Here is a 13,436-nt window from a genome sequence, read left to right as displayed (position 1 = left end):
TTTCTACCACCTGATAATGTCCAGATACCTATTGTCATAAAACCTTAGAATTCAGAGTGTGTACTTTTCACACATCTATATATCGATGATGGCCATCATCGTTGGTTTTGAACAACAAAAACTATATCATAATGTGATATAAATGGTTGGTGGAAGTATTGACTATATTTGGAATAAAGTGCATCATATGTGCAGTATAATTCTGTGCTGAACTACTGTCTACCAAATGAGGGATCCTAAAGCTCAGAGGCAGAAATTATACATATTAAACCTATGCTGCCCAAACATGATGTAAAGAGAAATTTCAGACTTACATGTTTATAATTTATAAATAATGTAAGCTAAAAACAGCATTCCTCCTCCTCAAGATGTTCATGCCCTGATTGCATACAATACTGATTATCACTGTAGAAAGTTTGATATTTACAATATGCTCTGTATCTGATCAGATGTAATATATTTTCTTTATCCGATGTATGTTTTTTCCTCTAAGCTACTGCAAAATTTACTGAAAAGTGACAGGCCTTGAGTGTGGGCACAAATTGTTATAGCGACAATATCAGCAAACACTGCATGTTATCATTCAAAGTAATAATCTGCATAGGAAATGCGATCTTTCTCTTGCTGTTTGTTGTTGAACACTGTGTAACTGAAAAGACATGTCATCTCGGACCTTATTTACAGCCTGCTGAAAGGCCGTGTGTGACATGCGCTAGTTTTTGCCACATCACAAACCAATTATGTGAAACTATAGCAGACAGTTGTATCATAGATTATTTTGTAAAATAAAACATTATTATTATTTTTTTAAATCTATTGTAGGACATGATTTTCCTATAATTTGAATGAAATGTTAATGGTGTGTTTTTGTTTTCAAGAAATTCAAATTGAAATATAAAAAGAAAAATAGAAAATATTTTGTCATCTCAATAAACAGGTTGGGCATATCACCACCACACAATCAGGTTGGAAGGTGGTAGCTCAGTGGTTAAAGCTCTGGGTTACTGATTGGGGGTCCCGGGGTTCAAGCGTCAATCCGCCACTCTTGGGGCCCTTGAGCAAGGCCCATATTTATGTGCTCATGTGTTATTGATATTGGGTTAGAGGTCTTTGGTTTGTTTTAGTTCATTTTATAGATGTTCAGTGAGGTTGAAGTCATGACTCTGTGCAGGTCACTCAAACTCTTGTACTCCAAACTTGGAAACCATTTTTGCTTTATATTGTTATGCTGAGACATATTTGGGCCTCCTGGTTCAAGTGAAGGGAAGTTGTACAGCTACAGAAAAATACATTTTATAATTTGCCAAATGAAAATTATAAAGAAAGAAGCATCCATCTGGTTGCTCTAGGCTTGCTACCTTGGACAGTCATGTGTAATATGCCCAAATAAACACTTCCCCCAACAGCTTCAGAATCAGAATCAGAAATTCTTTATTACCAAGTATGTTTACACACACAAGGAATTTGACTTTGCGACAGGAGCTTCCAGTGCAGGAGAAAGTACAGACATAATGTAACCAAATAGTAAAACAGACAATTAAATAATGCAATATATACAGAAGTAAAAATATTATTGAAATGAATGTACAGCTATTATTTACAAGTGTGGGATTTACAAATAGACCATTGGATTCTATGTATAAATGTGTCAGTTATGATGGACAATTTGTAGGTATGAGTATTTTAATTGTTCAGGCAGAGTATAGGCTGCAGGGGAAAAGATTATTTATGCCTGGCTGTTCTGGTGGAGGGTGCTCTGTAGGGCCGACAAGAAGGCAACAGTTTAGCAGTGTGTCGCATTCTGCCCAAATATAAAGGCTTTTTTCTGTGATGCATCGACAATATGCTAATAACTAAAGTGATCATAAATAATTGATTTTCCTGACCTATTTTTAAATTGCTGTCTTGCACATCAACACATTAATACTTCAGCTTAATGGCTATAATGATCAGCTGCTCTCCAAGGTGCTGAAAACTCTCCCTAGTGGTTTATGATTTATTGCCATATTTATGCAATATTTGGAAAAAAAAGTAGTTGATGGTTAATAACCCAAGCCTTTAATGCTGTATCAGAATTAAATTACTGGAGTACTGAGAAATTGCTTCTATTTCCATCATGGTTACCCATATGTATTCCTACAAAGAGGAATGTATCAAGTTAAGTCAAGTTTATTTTTATAGCGCTTTTCACAACAGACATTGTCTCAAAGCAGCTTTACAGAAATCAACAGTCAAGGTGAATGGTGTGTATTTATCCCTGATGAGCAGCCGTGACGACTGTGGCAAGGAAAAACTCCCTTAGATGTAATGAGGAAGAAACCTTGAGAGGAACCAGACTCAAAAGCGGAACCCATCCTCATTTGGGTGACATCAAGAGTTTGATCAGAAATCTTTTAACAATACAGAACATTGGAGAGTGAGAACTAACATGAGCACTGGAGTATAAGATTATAAGTAATGTTCTTTCTACAGTCTTTGGTATAAAAGAAGGAGCTACTGAGCTCAACATTTGTGATCATCACAGATCCAGCAACAGCTTCTCCATGCCAGGAGGTCCAATGTCAAAACTCCACACATGTAGTGGGATCCAAATGGCCCTGGTACGTCTCTAGATGGTTCAGGATGTTTGCGAGTTCGGCATCTACTTCTTTAAAGTTCATAATCTTCACAAGGTGGGACGTGACTGGAGCTGGCCAAACCTCAGGAAGCCTCGGGATGGGGAGAGAAAGAGAAGCAGTGGAGAGCAATTAGTGTAGCTGCTGTTCATGATATTAACAGCACAAGTTGATAATGTGCATGTGATTCTAGGAACTACTAGAAGTCTTGAGATCTAAGGGAGCGTGACGGATTGTAGCGTGTTAGAAGACTGGAGAGATACATGGGAGCTAAACCATTTAGTGCTTTATAAGTGAGTAGCAGTAGTTTGTAGTCTATTCGAAACTTAACCGGAAGCCAATGTAGGGATGATAAGATTGGGGTTATGTGATCATATTTTCTTGACCTTGTAAGAACTCTTGCTGCCGCATTCTGAACTAACTGTAGCTTGTTTATTAATGATGCCGGACATCCACCTAGTAATGCATTACAGTAGTCTATTCTGGAGGTCATGAACGCATGGACGAGCTTCTCTGCATCGGATATAGACAACATATTTCTTAGCTTAGAAATATTTCTAAGGTGAAAGAAGGCTGTTTTTGTAACTTGGTTGATATGATTTTTGAAAGATAATTTGCTGTCTAAAATAACTCCCAGGTCTTTTACTGTTGAACTAGTGGTTACAGAACATCCGTCCTAATGCAGGTTGAGATGCTGGAGCTTCTGTATACTAGTTTTTGGGCCAATGAGCAAAATCTCCATCTTATCAGAATTTAAAAGTAGAAAGTTATGGGCCATCCAATCTCATTTCTTTAACACATGTATCTGTCAGTTTAAAATCAGTTTCCATTCAGTGGATGTTTGTGTATGTTTTTTTATTGTTTTTTCTGGACAACTTCCAGTCTTTTTGTATTTGTTAATGTTTGGCAGCAATGTTTTGTTTGTTTGTGATGTACTTGCCATTTTCCTCTATTGAAAAACCTTCTAACATCAGCCATGAACTATGTCCTCCTTTTATCAAAGGCATTCTTAAAGGCTGTCTGGAAAATTATTTAATATAACCTGGGTGTTAAATCATTTGGAAGACATTTTGCTTAAAAAGTGTTTTTCACCGTACTTTTAGGACACAATGTATGAAAAACTTTCCTTCACATTGTGAGAATTTTTTTCAAAAGACTGCATAAGGCTTCGGGATCATTACAGTATTCAGCACTGTTTCAGCTAGCGTAATTACATTTTAATTCCTTGCTAATGCAGTTTTTCATTAAAAATAGTTAAAATGTATTTGAATTAAAATAGTATATTTATAGTAATATTTATTATCATAATAATTATTATTATTAGGAATGTATTAATTTATCAAAAGACAAAAAAAAAAAACTTTTTCGATAGTTGTATAGCATTAGTGCATATAATATGCTGACCAAGAACAATGAAGCTGACAGTGTGGTGGCATGGCATGGCTCTATAAATTACGCATAATTCTTATCATTGCTATTTCCATTGCTGTGAAAGATGGGCTGTACTTAAGCACTTAAGTACAGACTAAATGGGAAAACCATCCTTAGCTCAAAAAAAAAAAAGGCTTAGGATGTAGGAGGATTGCAAAATGAAAAGTAAAAGCTCATTCTGTAAAACTTAATAAAGTATGCAATATAATAATCTTTAGATATTTTGCCTACTATCTATTTTCATTTGTCAATGCTGCATTTTTATTCCACAGTGAATGTATTTATGCTTATTTTACTTGGAGATGTATTGTTAACAATGCTTCTTGTTTTTCTGTCTTTTTTTCATAGCTGTCTGGGGAACCTACACCAACATGAGGTAAAAATGTAGCTCAGATTTCAGTTATTTTTCTGTCTGTGTTTTGACTATATTGCATATAAAAGTGTTTTGGAAGATGTTTGTTGTAATTATGCTTATGCAGAATTGTGTGGTAAAGGAAAAGACTGCTGCTCCAGACATTTGCACCATCTGCTGGGTCAAACAAATAATGAGCAATAAACAAGAAAAATCACAAATACATAATATACAAGATAGATAAATGCAGCTCAGGAGGTAAACAATCAATCTTTTATATACTATTACAGTGCCTAACTTTTATAATAATTATTTAGATTAGACTTACTATGATGACATTACAGTGAACTATTTTTAAATGACTTTATATAAGTGCCACTCAACAGAAAATATTTTCTCCTGGAAAACTAAATATTCAGTATATTCTTAGTGTTTCTTCTGCATTTATCTTAGTATTTTTGAGTCATTCGTCAGGAAAAGACTAGTGCATAATAATATATAAGAATAAGAATGTAAATGCATCTGCATGTTTATTAATTAGTGTTTATTAAGTATTTTCCCCTAACATCTGATTTACCACTCACCAAAGAACTAAACAATCAGGCTGTATATTAAAATTCAAATAAAATTTTACATTTAATTTGTCACATACACATTCATACAGGGTATAGTATATAGTGAAATGCTTTTTACGACATGAAAGAAATACAAGATAAAAAAAAAAGGAGTAAAGTAACATAAATAAAGATAAATAAGTATAAAAGTATATTAAAACACTCAGTATCTGACTATAAAAATTTCCATTTATTTTTAAAACACTGCCCTTTCCCATCATATATTTGTATGTTGGTTTGGGGTAGTATGTGCCATAAATATGAATCTGTTTCTCTGCTGCACAGGTTGATTCAGGAGCAAAGTGAGCTGAAGATTGAGCAGAGGATAGATGAGGTTGGTTGACCTTTTAAATGCATACACACTCGCTGATACTTGCTGTGCGTAAACTACCGAGACACATTTGGGTTTCATGAAAAGTATATACAGTGAGGAAAATAAGTATTTGAACACTCTGCTATTTTGCAAGTTCTCCCACTTAGAAATCATGGAGGGGTCTGAAATTGTCATCGTAGGTGCATGTCCACTGTGAGAGACATAATCTAAAAAAAAAATCCAGAAATCACAATATATGATTTTTAAACTATTTATTTGTATGATACAGCTGCAAATAAGTATTTGAACACCTGTCTATCAGCTAGAATTCTGACCCTCAAAGACCTGTTAGTCTGCCTTTAAAATCTCCACCTCCACTACATTTATTATCCTAAATTAGATGCACCTGTTTGAGGTCGTTAGCTGCATAAAGACACCTGTCCACCCCATACTATCAGTAAGAATCCAACTACTAACATGGCCAAGACCAAAGAGCTGTCCAAAGACACTAGAGACAAAATTGTACACCTCCACAAGGCTGGAAAGGGCTACGGGGAAATTGCCAAGCAGCTTGGTGAAAAAAGGTCCACTGTTGGAGCAATCATTAGAAAATGGAAGAAGCTAAACATGACTGTCAATCTCCCTCGGACTGGGGCTACATGCAAGATCTCACCTCGTGGGGTCTCAATGATCCTAAGGAAGGTGAGAAATCAGCCCAGAACTACACGGGAGGAGCTGGTCAATGACCTGAAAAGAGCTGGGACCACCGTTTCCAAGGTTACTGTTGGTAATACACTAAGACGTCATGGTTTGAAATCATGCATGGCACGGAAGGTTCCCCTGCTTAAACCAGCACATGTCCAGGCACGTCTTAAGTTTGCCAATGACCATTTGGATGATCCAGAGGAGTCATGGGAGAAAGTCATGTGGTCAGATGAGACCAAAATAGAACTTTTGGGTCATAATTCCACTAAACGTGTTTGGAGGAAGAAGAATGATGAGTACCATCCCAAGAACACCATCCCTACTGTGAAGCATGGGGGTGGTAGCATCATGCTTTGGGGGTGTTTTTCTGCACATGGGACAGGGCGACTGCACTGTATTAAGGAGAGGATGACCGGGGCCATGTATTGCGAGATTTTGGGGAACAACCTCCTTCCCTCAGTTAGAGCATTGAAGATGGGTCGAGGCTGGGTCTTCCAACATGACAATGACCCGAAGCACACAGCCAGGATAACCAAGGAGTGGCTCTGTAAGAAGCATATCAAGGTTCTGGCATGGACTAGCCAGTCTCCAGACCTAAACCCAATAGAGAATCTTTGGAGGGAGCTCAAACTCCGTGTTTCTCAGCGACAGGCCAGAAACCTGACTGATCTAGAGAAGATCTGTGTGGAGGAGTGGGCCAAAATCCCTCCTGCAGTGTGTGCAAACCTGGTGAAAAACTACAGGAAACGTTTGACCTCTGTAATTGCAAACAAAGGCTCCTGTACCAAATATTAACATTGACTTTCTCAGGTGTTCAAATACTTATTTGCAGCTGTATCATACAAATAAATAGTTTAAAAATCATACGTTGTGATTTCTGGATTTTTTTTTTAGATTATGTCTCTCACAGTGGACATGCACCTACGATGACAATTTCAGACCCCTCAATGATTTCTAAGTGGGAGAACTTGCAAAATAGCAGCGTGTTCAAATACTTATTTTCCTCACTGTATTATGGGTCTTCTGTGGTATCTGGACGTCGCCCTCTGAGTCTGTGCAACACACAAGAGATAGTCTAAATGTGAAAATAGAAACTCTACACTCTATGTAGATACGATGTGTAGTTATTCAGATAAACGTTGGTGGAATGTAAAATACCAGTGAAGAGAAAGCATGACTGTGCTGTGAAGATGTTGAATGTAGAGGGATTGAGGTCTGTGAAGTGTTTAGCTAAGCAAGGGTCTGCTAATACAAAATATAATCCTGTATGAGATGGATCATTATGTACTTATCCTGGGACATCTGATGAACAAGATTTGATTAAAATGCTTTTCTTCAGGTCTGCTTATTTGTCCAGAAATTTAGTATTCAGCCAGATTGTTAAAATATTATTATACTGCTTCCTAGTTAATATATATACTCTCCTACTGCAAACCTGGCTAAACATCACCAACATTCAAAGTGACCTAATTCCCTAAATGATAACCCCTTATGAAAAACATTGGCTTCTTACCATTATTTTTCTAGTATGAGAGCGAACATAGCTTAATCTTTTATTATTGTTCATAGTTTGTGTTGCATTAATGTTCACCTCACTTAACCCTTTTTTGTCATCCCATTTTTCATTTATTGCAATTTGCATTTCCAGGAATAGGTCTAATAACAGTTGATTAAATAAAAATCAGGTAGCCAGAATTGTAATGAAATTGTGTGCTCCTCGTGCCAGGTTTTAGAATTGTTTCATTAAATATGATGTACTCTTGCATTTATTGTTATGTTTAAAGAGGCAGTACAGGTTTAGGTGCTGAAATGAATAAGGTAAACATGCTTTAGAAGCATAAATAATTAAAGATAATCACCATTATCTAATCGCTGCTGAACAAAGGCAGAGACTGATAAGCAGAATGCGGTGTTCATATCTGCCTAAGAATTTTTTTTATATTTGATGTTTTGATGTTAATATTTATTTATTTATTTTATTGATGTTTGTAAGTAAAAACCTTAATTATTCGCTTGTCATATCTGCCCTAATTTCCCCTTTGATTTATTTATTTTTTTCTAAGCTTTTTCTTGCTTAACGTTTGAATTTATTTGTTTTTATGTACTGTTCCTATTCATCATATACATTTGTTTTTTTATGTTCGTTTTTTTTACAGTGTGTTTTCATTTTTATTCTTCTACAGGCTGTTGCACCTTTAAGAGAGAAGATTCGGGATCTTGAGCTCAGGTATGATTTCAATCATCGTATACATCTTTTTTTTCTTTCTCTTCTTACTTGATAGTGTTTTTTGCTGACATTTTAGAGTACAGAGCTTAGTATCTGCTGTTCTCTTTATGTCAGGATGTAGCACAAATAAGTGGACTGAGGCACAAATAGAGCCAAGATTATAAATAAATTAAGGATTTTTTTTTTCTCATTAGTTTAAAGCCCTGATGCCAAGAAAACTTTTCTATGTGTAGGCTATTCTCTGATATGTTTAGCATATAGGCTTATTTCTGGGGACTGGAAATAACTGATTTCCAACAACATGACTAAACCACTTCTAATTTCTTTACCAATGACTGGAAAAACTTACCGTATTTTCTGAACTATAAGCCGCTACTTTTTTCCCCACGCTTTGAACTCCACGGCTTAAACAACGAAGCGGCTATTTTATGGATTTTTCCTGGGTTTTTCTCGGTTTCACAAACTTCAAGCCAAAAAACTGAGCCCCATAACATTAGACCAATGAAACTGCCGAACGAGTTCAGGTGAACCAATGAAACTCTTTATATTAAATCACGCTCCCACTGAATCGGGCCGCACCACATCATAAATATGGATGATGTTCCTCTGATGTTTGACCTGCCACTCACTCGAACTGGCAACAGGAAATGCGAATCATTTGTCACGCTGAAAACAACCAGGCATGAAAAAACAAACTTCACCTGCGTTCTGAGCTGCACGGCATCGGGAGAAAAGCTTCACAGATGGTGATTTTTAAACGCACGACGATGCCAAAAGATAAATTTTTGAGAAAAATAGTTGTGAAAGGAAGGAGGAAGACAGTAAGACAGTTTCTTGGTAGGCTACTGTTTAGATACAAGCCGTTGTAACGTTAAATCTGGGTCATGGGATAGCTCGCTAACTCCAGTTGCAACAGAAATCATATAAGCACAGACAGGTTTCTAAAACTCTTGCTTTTTTATTTTTCTTGGCAACAGCGTCACTGGTTAGTCCAAGAAATTTAGAAATGGGCATCAGAAAATAATGACATATTCCTCGGTCTTGCACACATGCAGTAATACCGGAAGAATTCGGCGGCAGGCTGTTCCCAAAATGCCGCTCTGCTCTTAAAGGAGCCACAATATATTTCACCCGTTACACCATGTAACAGGGATGTCTTTCGTTAAAGCCTGTGCGTGTTCATTAGTTTCAATGTAGACAGGTGCGGCTTATTTATGTTCAAAATAAAAATCTTTGTAAAATTCAGTGGGTGTGGCTTATATTTGGGTGCGCTTAATAGTCCGGAAATTACGGTAAGCATATCTAAAAATATTTTCTTTATTTTGCCACATCATTTTGTTGGCTTAATGACATGCATTTCTACTTGATTCTAACATTTAAAAGTTGTTAGATCTGCAACAGTTTGTGGCCGGAATTTGTAGGAATTTGAGGATTTTGAAAATATTTGTAAGGTAAATAGCAAGGTAAAGGTTGGTATGAAACCTGCAATTATTTGCCTCTTTATCCTGAAATGTTTGCTTTAAAATGTTATTAATCAATATTAACATTAATATTTTCCCTTCTATCATCACTTATTCTTTTGTTGCCTGCAACAATCTTTTATTAGGAAGCAACTTTTCCTCAGTTTGTGATTGTTATTTTTCAGTTTAACACAAAAGTATCCACCTGTGAAGTTTCTCTCCGAGAAGGATCGCAAGAGGATTTTGGTAAAAACACAATTCTTGTAAAACTTTGCTGTTTTATAGTTCAGTCTTCTAAAACTTTCTGTTCTTACTGAAGAGGCATATGTGTGTGTATGCATAACTTCAGTGTTGAGTGCACTTGTCCTTGCTCTTCTTCTTTCAGTGTACTACAGTTGAAGAGCATTCTAGCATTACTGATTTTTACCATACAAACTAAACATGAAAAATTGAAGTATGAAAAATCCTTAACAGAACTCGTTGCACTGAAGTGAATTTTGAAATAGCTTTCTTTGTGAGGCTGTTTTTAGGTACATACATTCATTCAGATGTTGCAGTTGTTGTTTTTTCTTATAGACTACAATATGAAACAATGCAAGATTTGTCTTGTAAAAGATCTTGTCTAGTCTAGATATATAAAACAAGCATATTTTGAATTAACCAATGGCAGTTCATGTTCATATTTGAGCTATTTTCTTGTCTAGGTTGGGATCCTAGTAGTGTTCTGTAATGATTAAGGAAATATGTAAATACAGACATGTTAAACTAAAGTGTGCCCTTTAATTAGCATTACAGGTGTCTTCTTCCATTAGGGGTCGCCTCAGCAGATCATCCGTCTCCGTATCCCCCCTGTCCTCTCCATCTGCCTCTTTCAAATCAACTACCTGCATGTCTTTCCTCACCACATCCATAAACCTCCTCCTTGAGCTTTCTCTTTTCCTCCTTCCTAATGGTTCCATCCTCAGCATTCTTCTACCGATATACCCCATGTCCCTCCTCTGCACATGTCCAAACCATCACAATCGCGCCTCCCTCACCTTGTCTCCAGAACGTCCTACATGCACGTTCCCTTTAATAAACTGATTTCTAATCCTGTCCACCCTCGTCACTCCCAATGAAAATCTTAACCTCTCAATCTGAAAAATCTTCAGCTCTGCTACCTCCAGCTCCACCTCCTGTCTTTTAGTTAACGCCACTGTCTTTAAACCATACAACATAGCAGGTCTCACCACAGTCCTATAAACTCTCCCTTTCACTATTTTAGATACCCTTCTATCACATCATTACATGTGTCTTCAAACTTGTAATCAGTCAGTCAGTCCAATTTAGGGTAGAAAATAGTCACTGTGCTGTTTGGTGTCATGGTTTGCACCACACTGAACATGGACTACAGGAAGCATAAGGAGAAAGTTTTGTCTCAGGAGATTAGGAAGAACAATTTTTATTAGCAAGGACTTAAACTCCCTTGTAATGGAAGGGATGCTGTTAAATGTTTTTTTTTTTTCATCTGTAGCAGTGTAGTGCACTAAAAGTCTGCATCAAAACAATCAGATATTGAATTGTAGTTTATAGACTTGGCAAAGAGAATTGGCTGGGATGCGAGGAAATTTGTATAATTTGATTTGGTAATTTAGCTTTCGAGTAGTAGGTCTATATAATTTGCAGAGGCACTTAATACAATGAAAGCACAGATAGAAATATTTAGTTGTTTTTAAGTATGTATTGTCACATGTTATTATATGCTAGTTTTCTCTTTTGAATAAGTCATTCAATACACTTTCTCTCGCTGTAGATCACTGGTGGTGCAGGTTTTGTGGGCTCCCACCTGACTGATAAGCTGATGATGGACGGTCATGAGGTGACCGTGGTGGATAACTTTTTTACCGGCCGCAAGCGCAATGTGGAGCATTGGATTGGCCATGAGAACTTTGAGCTAATCAACCATGATGTGGTAGAACCACTGTATATTGAAGGTGAGTTGCATTTGTTTTTATTATTATTTTTTTTTAATAATTAAAATTAATTGGAATGTGATTGACATTGAAAAATCTTTGCACAGAGCATTGTATAAATGTGGATGTAGATAACATTACTAATGAATTCTGTCAAAACCGTGATTTTTACATTGCAGAGCACATACTATATACTTAATTAAAATGCATTATTTTATTCTGACTAGCATGATTTGTGTGTATATATGTGAAACGAGCTACTAATGCATGCAGCTATTCTTTATTTCTAACAATATGCATAAAAGAAATTTTGTTTCTTTTTTATAAAGAAACTTCTTTTTAGAATTCAGCCTGTTTATCAGACATTTTGAGTGACCGCAGAATGATTGAAAATATATCCAATTAATGGCACAATCCCTTAACAGTGCTCATGATGCATTTAAGCATATGTGGACAGCTGCTATAAGAATGAAAGGATTGAAGCCACAATATATCTGACTTATAACACTGACTCTAATGTGGTCTGCAATGCGTTTCATTCAAAAGCAATACATTTAAATGATTGTCCTGTATGTATGTTATTTTCTCTGATTGTAACACTTGCCTGACTTGATGATTGTCTATTCTTTTTGTAAAATCAGAAATGAGACTTTCCTCATGGCAGCATTTTGCCACTTCCTTATTAGTAGTGTTGAAACTGAATGTTTTTTTTTTTTTTTTTTTTTGTATTATTCATCAGTCCTCATTTCTTTTGCCAGTTAGCTAACTGACGAGGTGTGTTTGCATGCACGAGTATGCATAACTACCATATTGAGTGCACTAAAAACAAAATACCATTCTAGTATTCGTTCTGCAATAATAACTAAATATAAAAGAATTATTTGCAGAACTCATCTTGTTGCAGCTGAATAGATTTTAATTTAAATAGATTTTTTTTGTATGCCTGATTTTACTTAGATAACTTAATCCACATGATGTTTTTATAGAATACAGCATTAATTAATAGAAGTCTTGTATAAGATCTTGTTTGATCCTTTGATTTAAAAAGCATTAATGAATGTATTTAATGAACCAAATGGCCATATTATTTATACAGTCATGAGAAAAAAGTACACCCAGTTCAAACTGTATGGTTTTTGCGTTATCAGAAGGGTAACAGGTCTTAGAAAGCGGTAAATATGACCTCACGTACACCTTATGATATATATAATAGCTTGTAGAACCACCTTCAGCAGCGTAAAAGTAATCATGTTCTGTATAACTATCAGTCTCTCACATCATTGTGAGGGAATTTGTGGAGGAATTTACATTGTTGCTTTAGTTCATAGGGCATTTGTTTATGCACAGCTTTCTTTAAGGTCCTGCTAAGGATTTCAGTCAGGTTGAGGATTTACCAGGCCATTGTAACACTGTGATTCTGTACTTTTTAACCATTCTGTTGTAGATCAGCTGACATGCTTGGGATCATTGTCCTGTTAAAACTTAATTTCAACCAAGCTTAAGCTGCTGGTCAGATGGCCTTACATTTGACTAAAATATTTTCAGCCCAAATCCTCACCCCTCCACGAGCATGATTGATCGGAATGAGACATTTGTGCTGATTTTGTGTGAGATTTTGCAAATCATGGTGCTGTGCATTGTGGTCTTACATCTCCACTCTGTTCTCCTCTTTCCAAAGGACATTGTTTCAGAAGTCATGTAGTTTGTTTAGATGTAGCTTTGCATACCTTAGCTGTGCTGCCCTGTCCTTTGTAGAGAGAAGAGGCT

The 13,436-nt window shown here is 36.1% G+C and overlaps 1 protein-coding gene across 3 annotated transcripts in view; it reads left to right on the top strand.

The window, feature by feature from the left end:
• uxs1 (UDP-glucuronate decarboxylase 1) overlaps nt 1-13,436 on the top strand; it is a 204,109-nt gene that overhangs the window by 179,632 nt on the left and 11,041 nt on the right. For all 3 annotated transcript variants that reach the window (XR_014532592.1, XM_083535882.1, XM_083535883.1), the window contains 5 exons: nt 4,395-4,422; nt 5,298-5,346; nt 8,214-8,257; nt 9,903-9,963; nt 11,510-11,690. Coding sequence is in view for 2 of the 3 variants with exons in the window: in XM_083535882.1 (XP_083392008.1) it covers nt 4,395-4,422; nt 5,298-5,346; nt 8,214-8,257; nt 9,903-9,963; nt 11,510-11,690 (363 nt within the window). In the remaining variant the exon portion in view is untranslated. The remainder of the gene's footprint in view (nt 1-4,394; nt 4,423-5,297; nt 5,347-8,213; nt 8,258-9,902; nt 9,964-11,509; nt 11,691-13,436) is intronic.

This window comes from Silurus aristotelis, assembly GCF_946808225.1.
Source record: "Silurus aristotelis genome assembly, chromosome: 3".
NCBI lineage: Eukaryota > Metazoa > Chordata > Actinopteri > Siluriformes > Siluridae > Silurus > Silurus aristotelis.
This window is presented reverse-complemented; position numbering and strand designations above follow the sequence as displayed.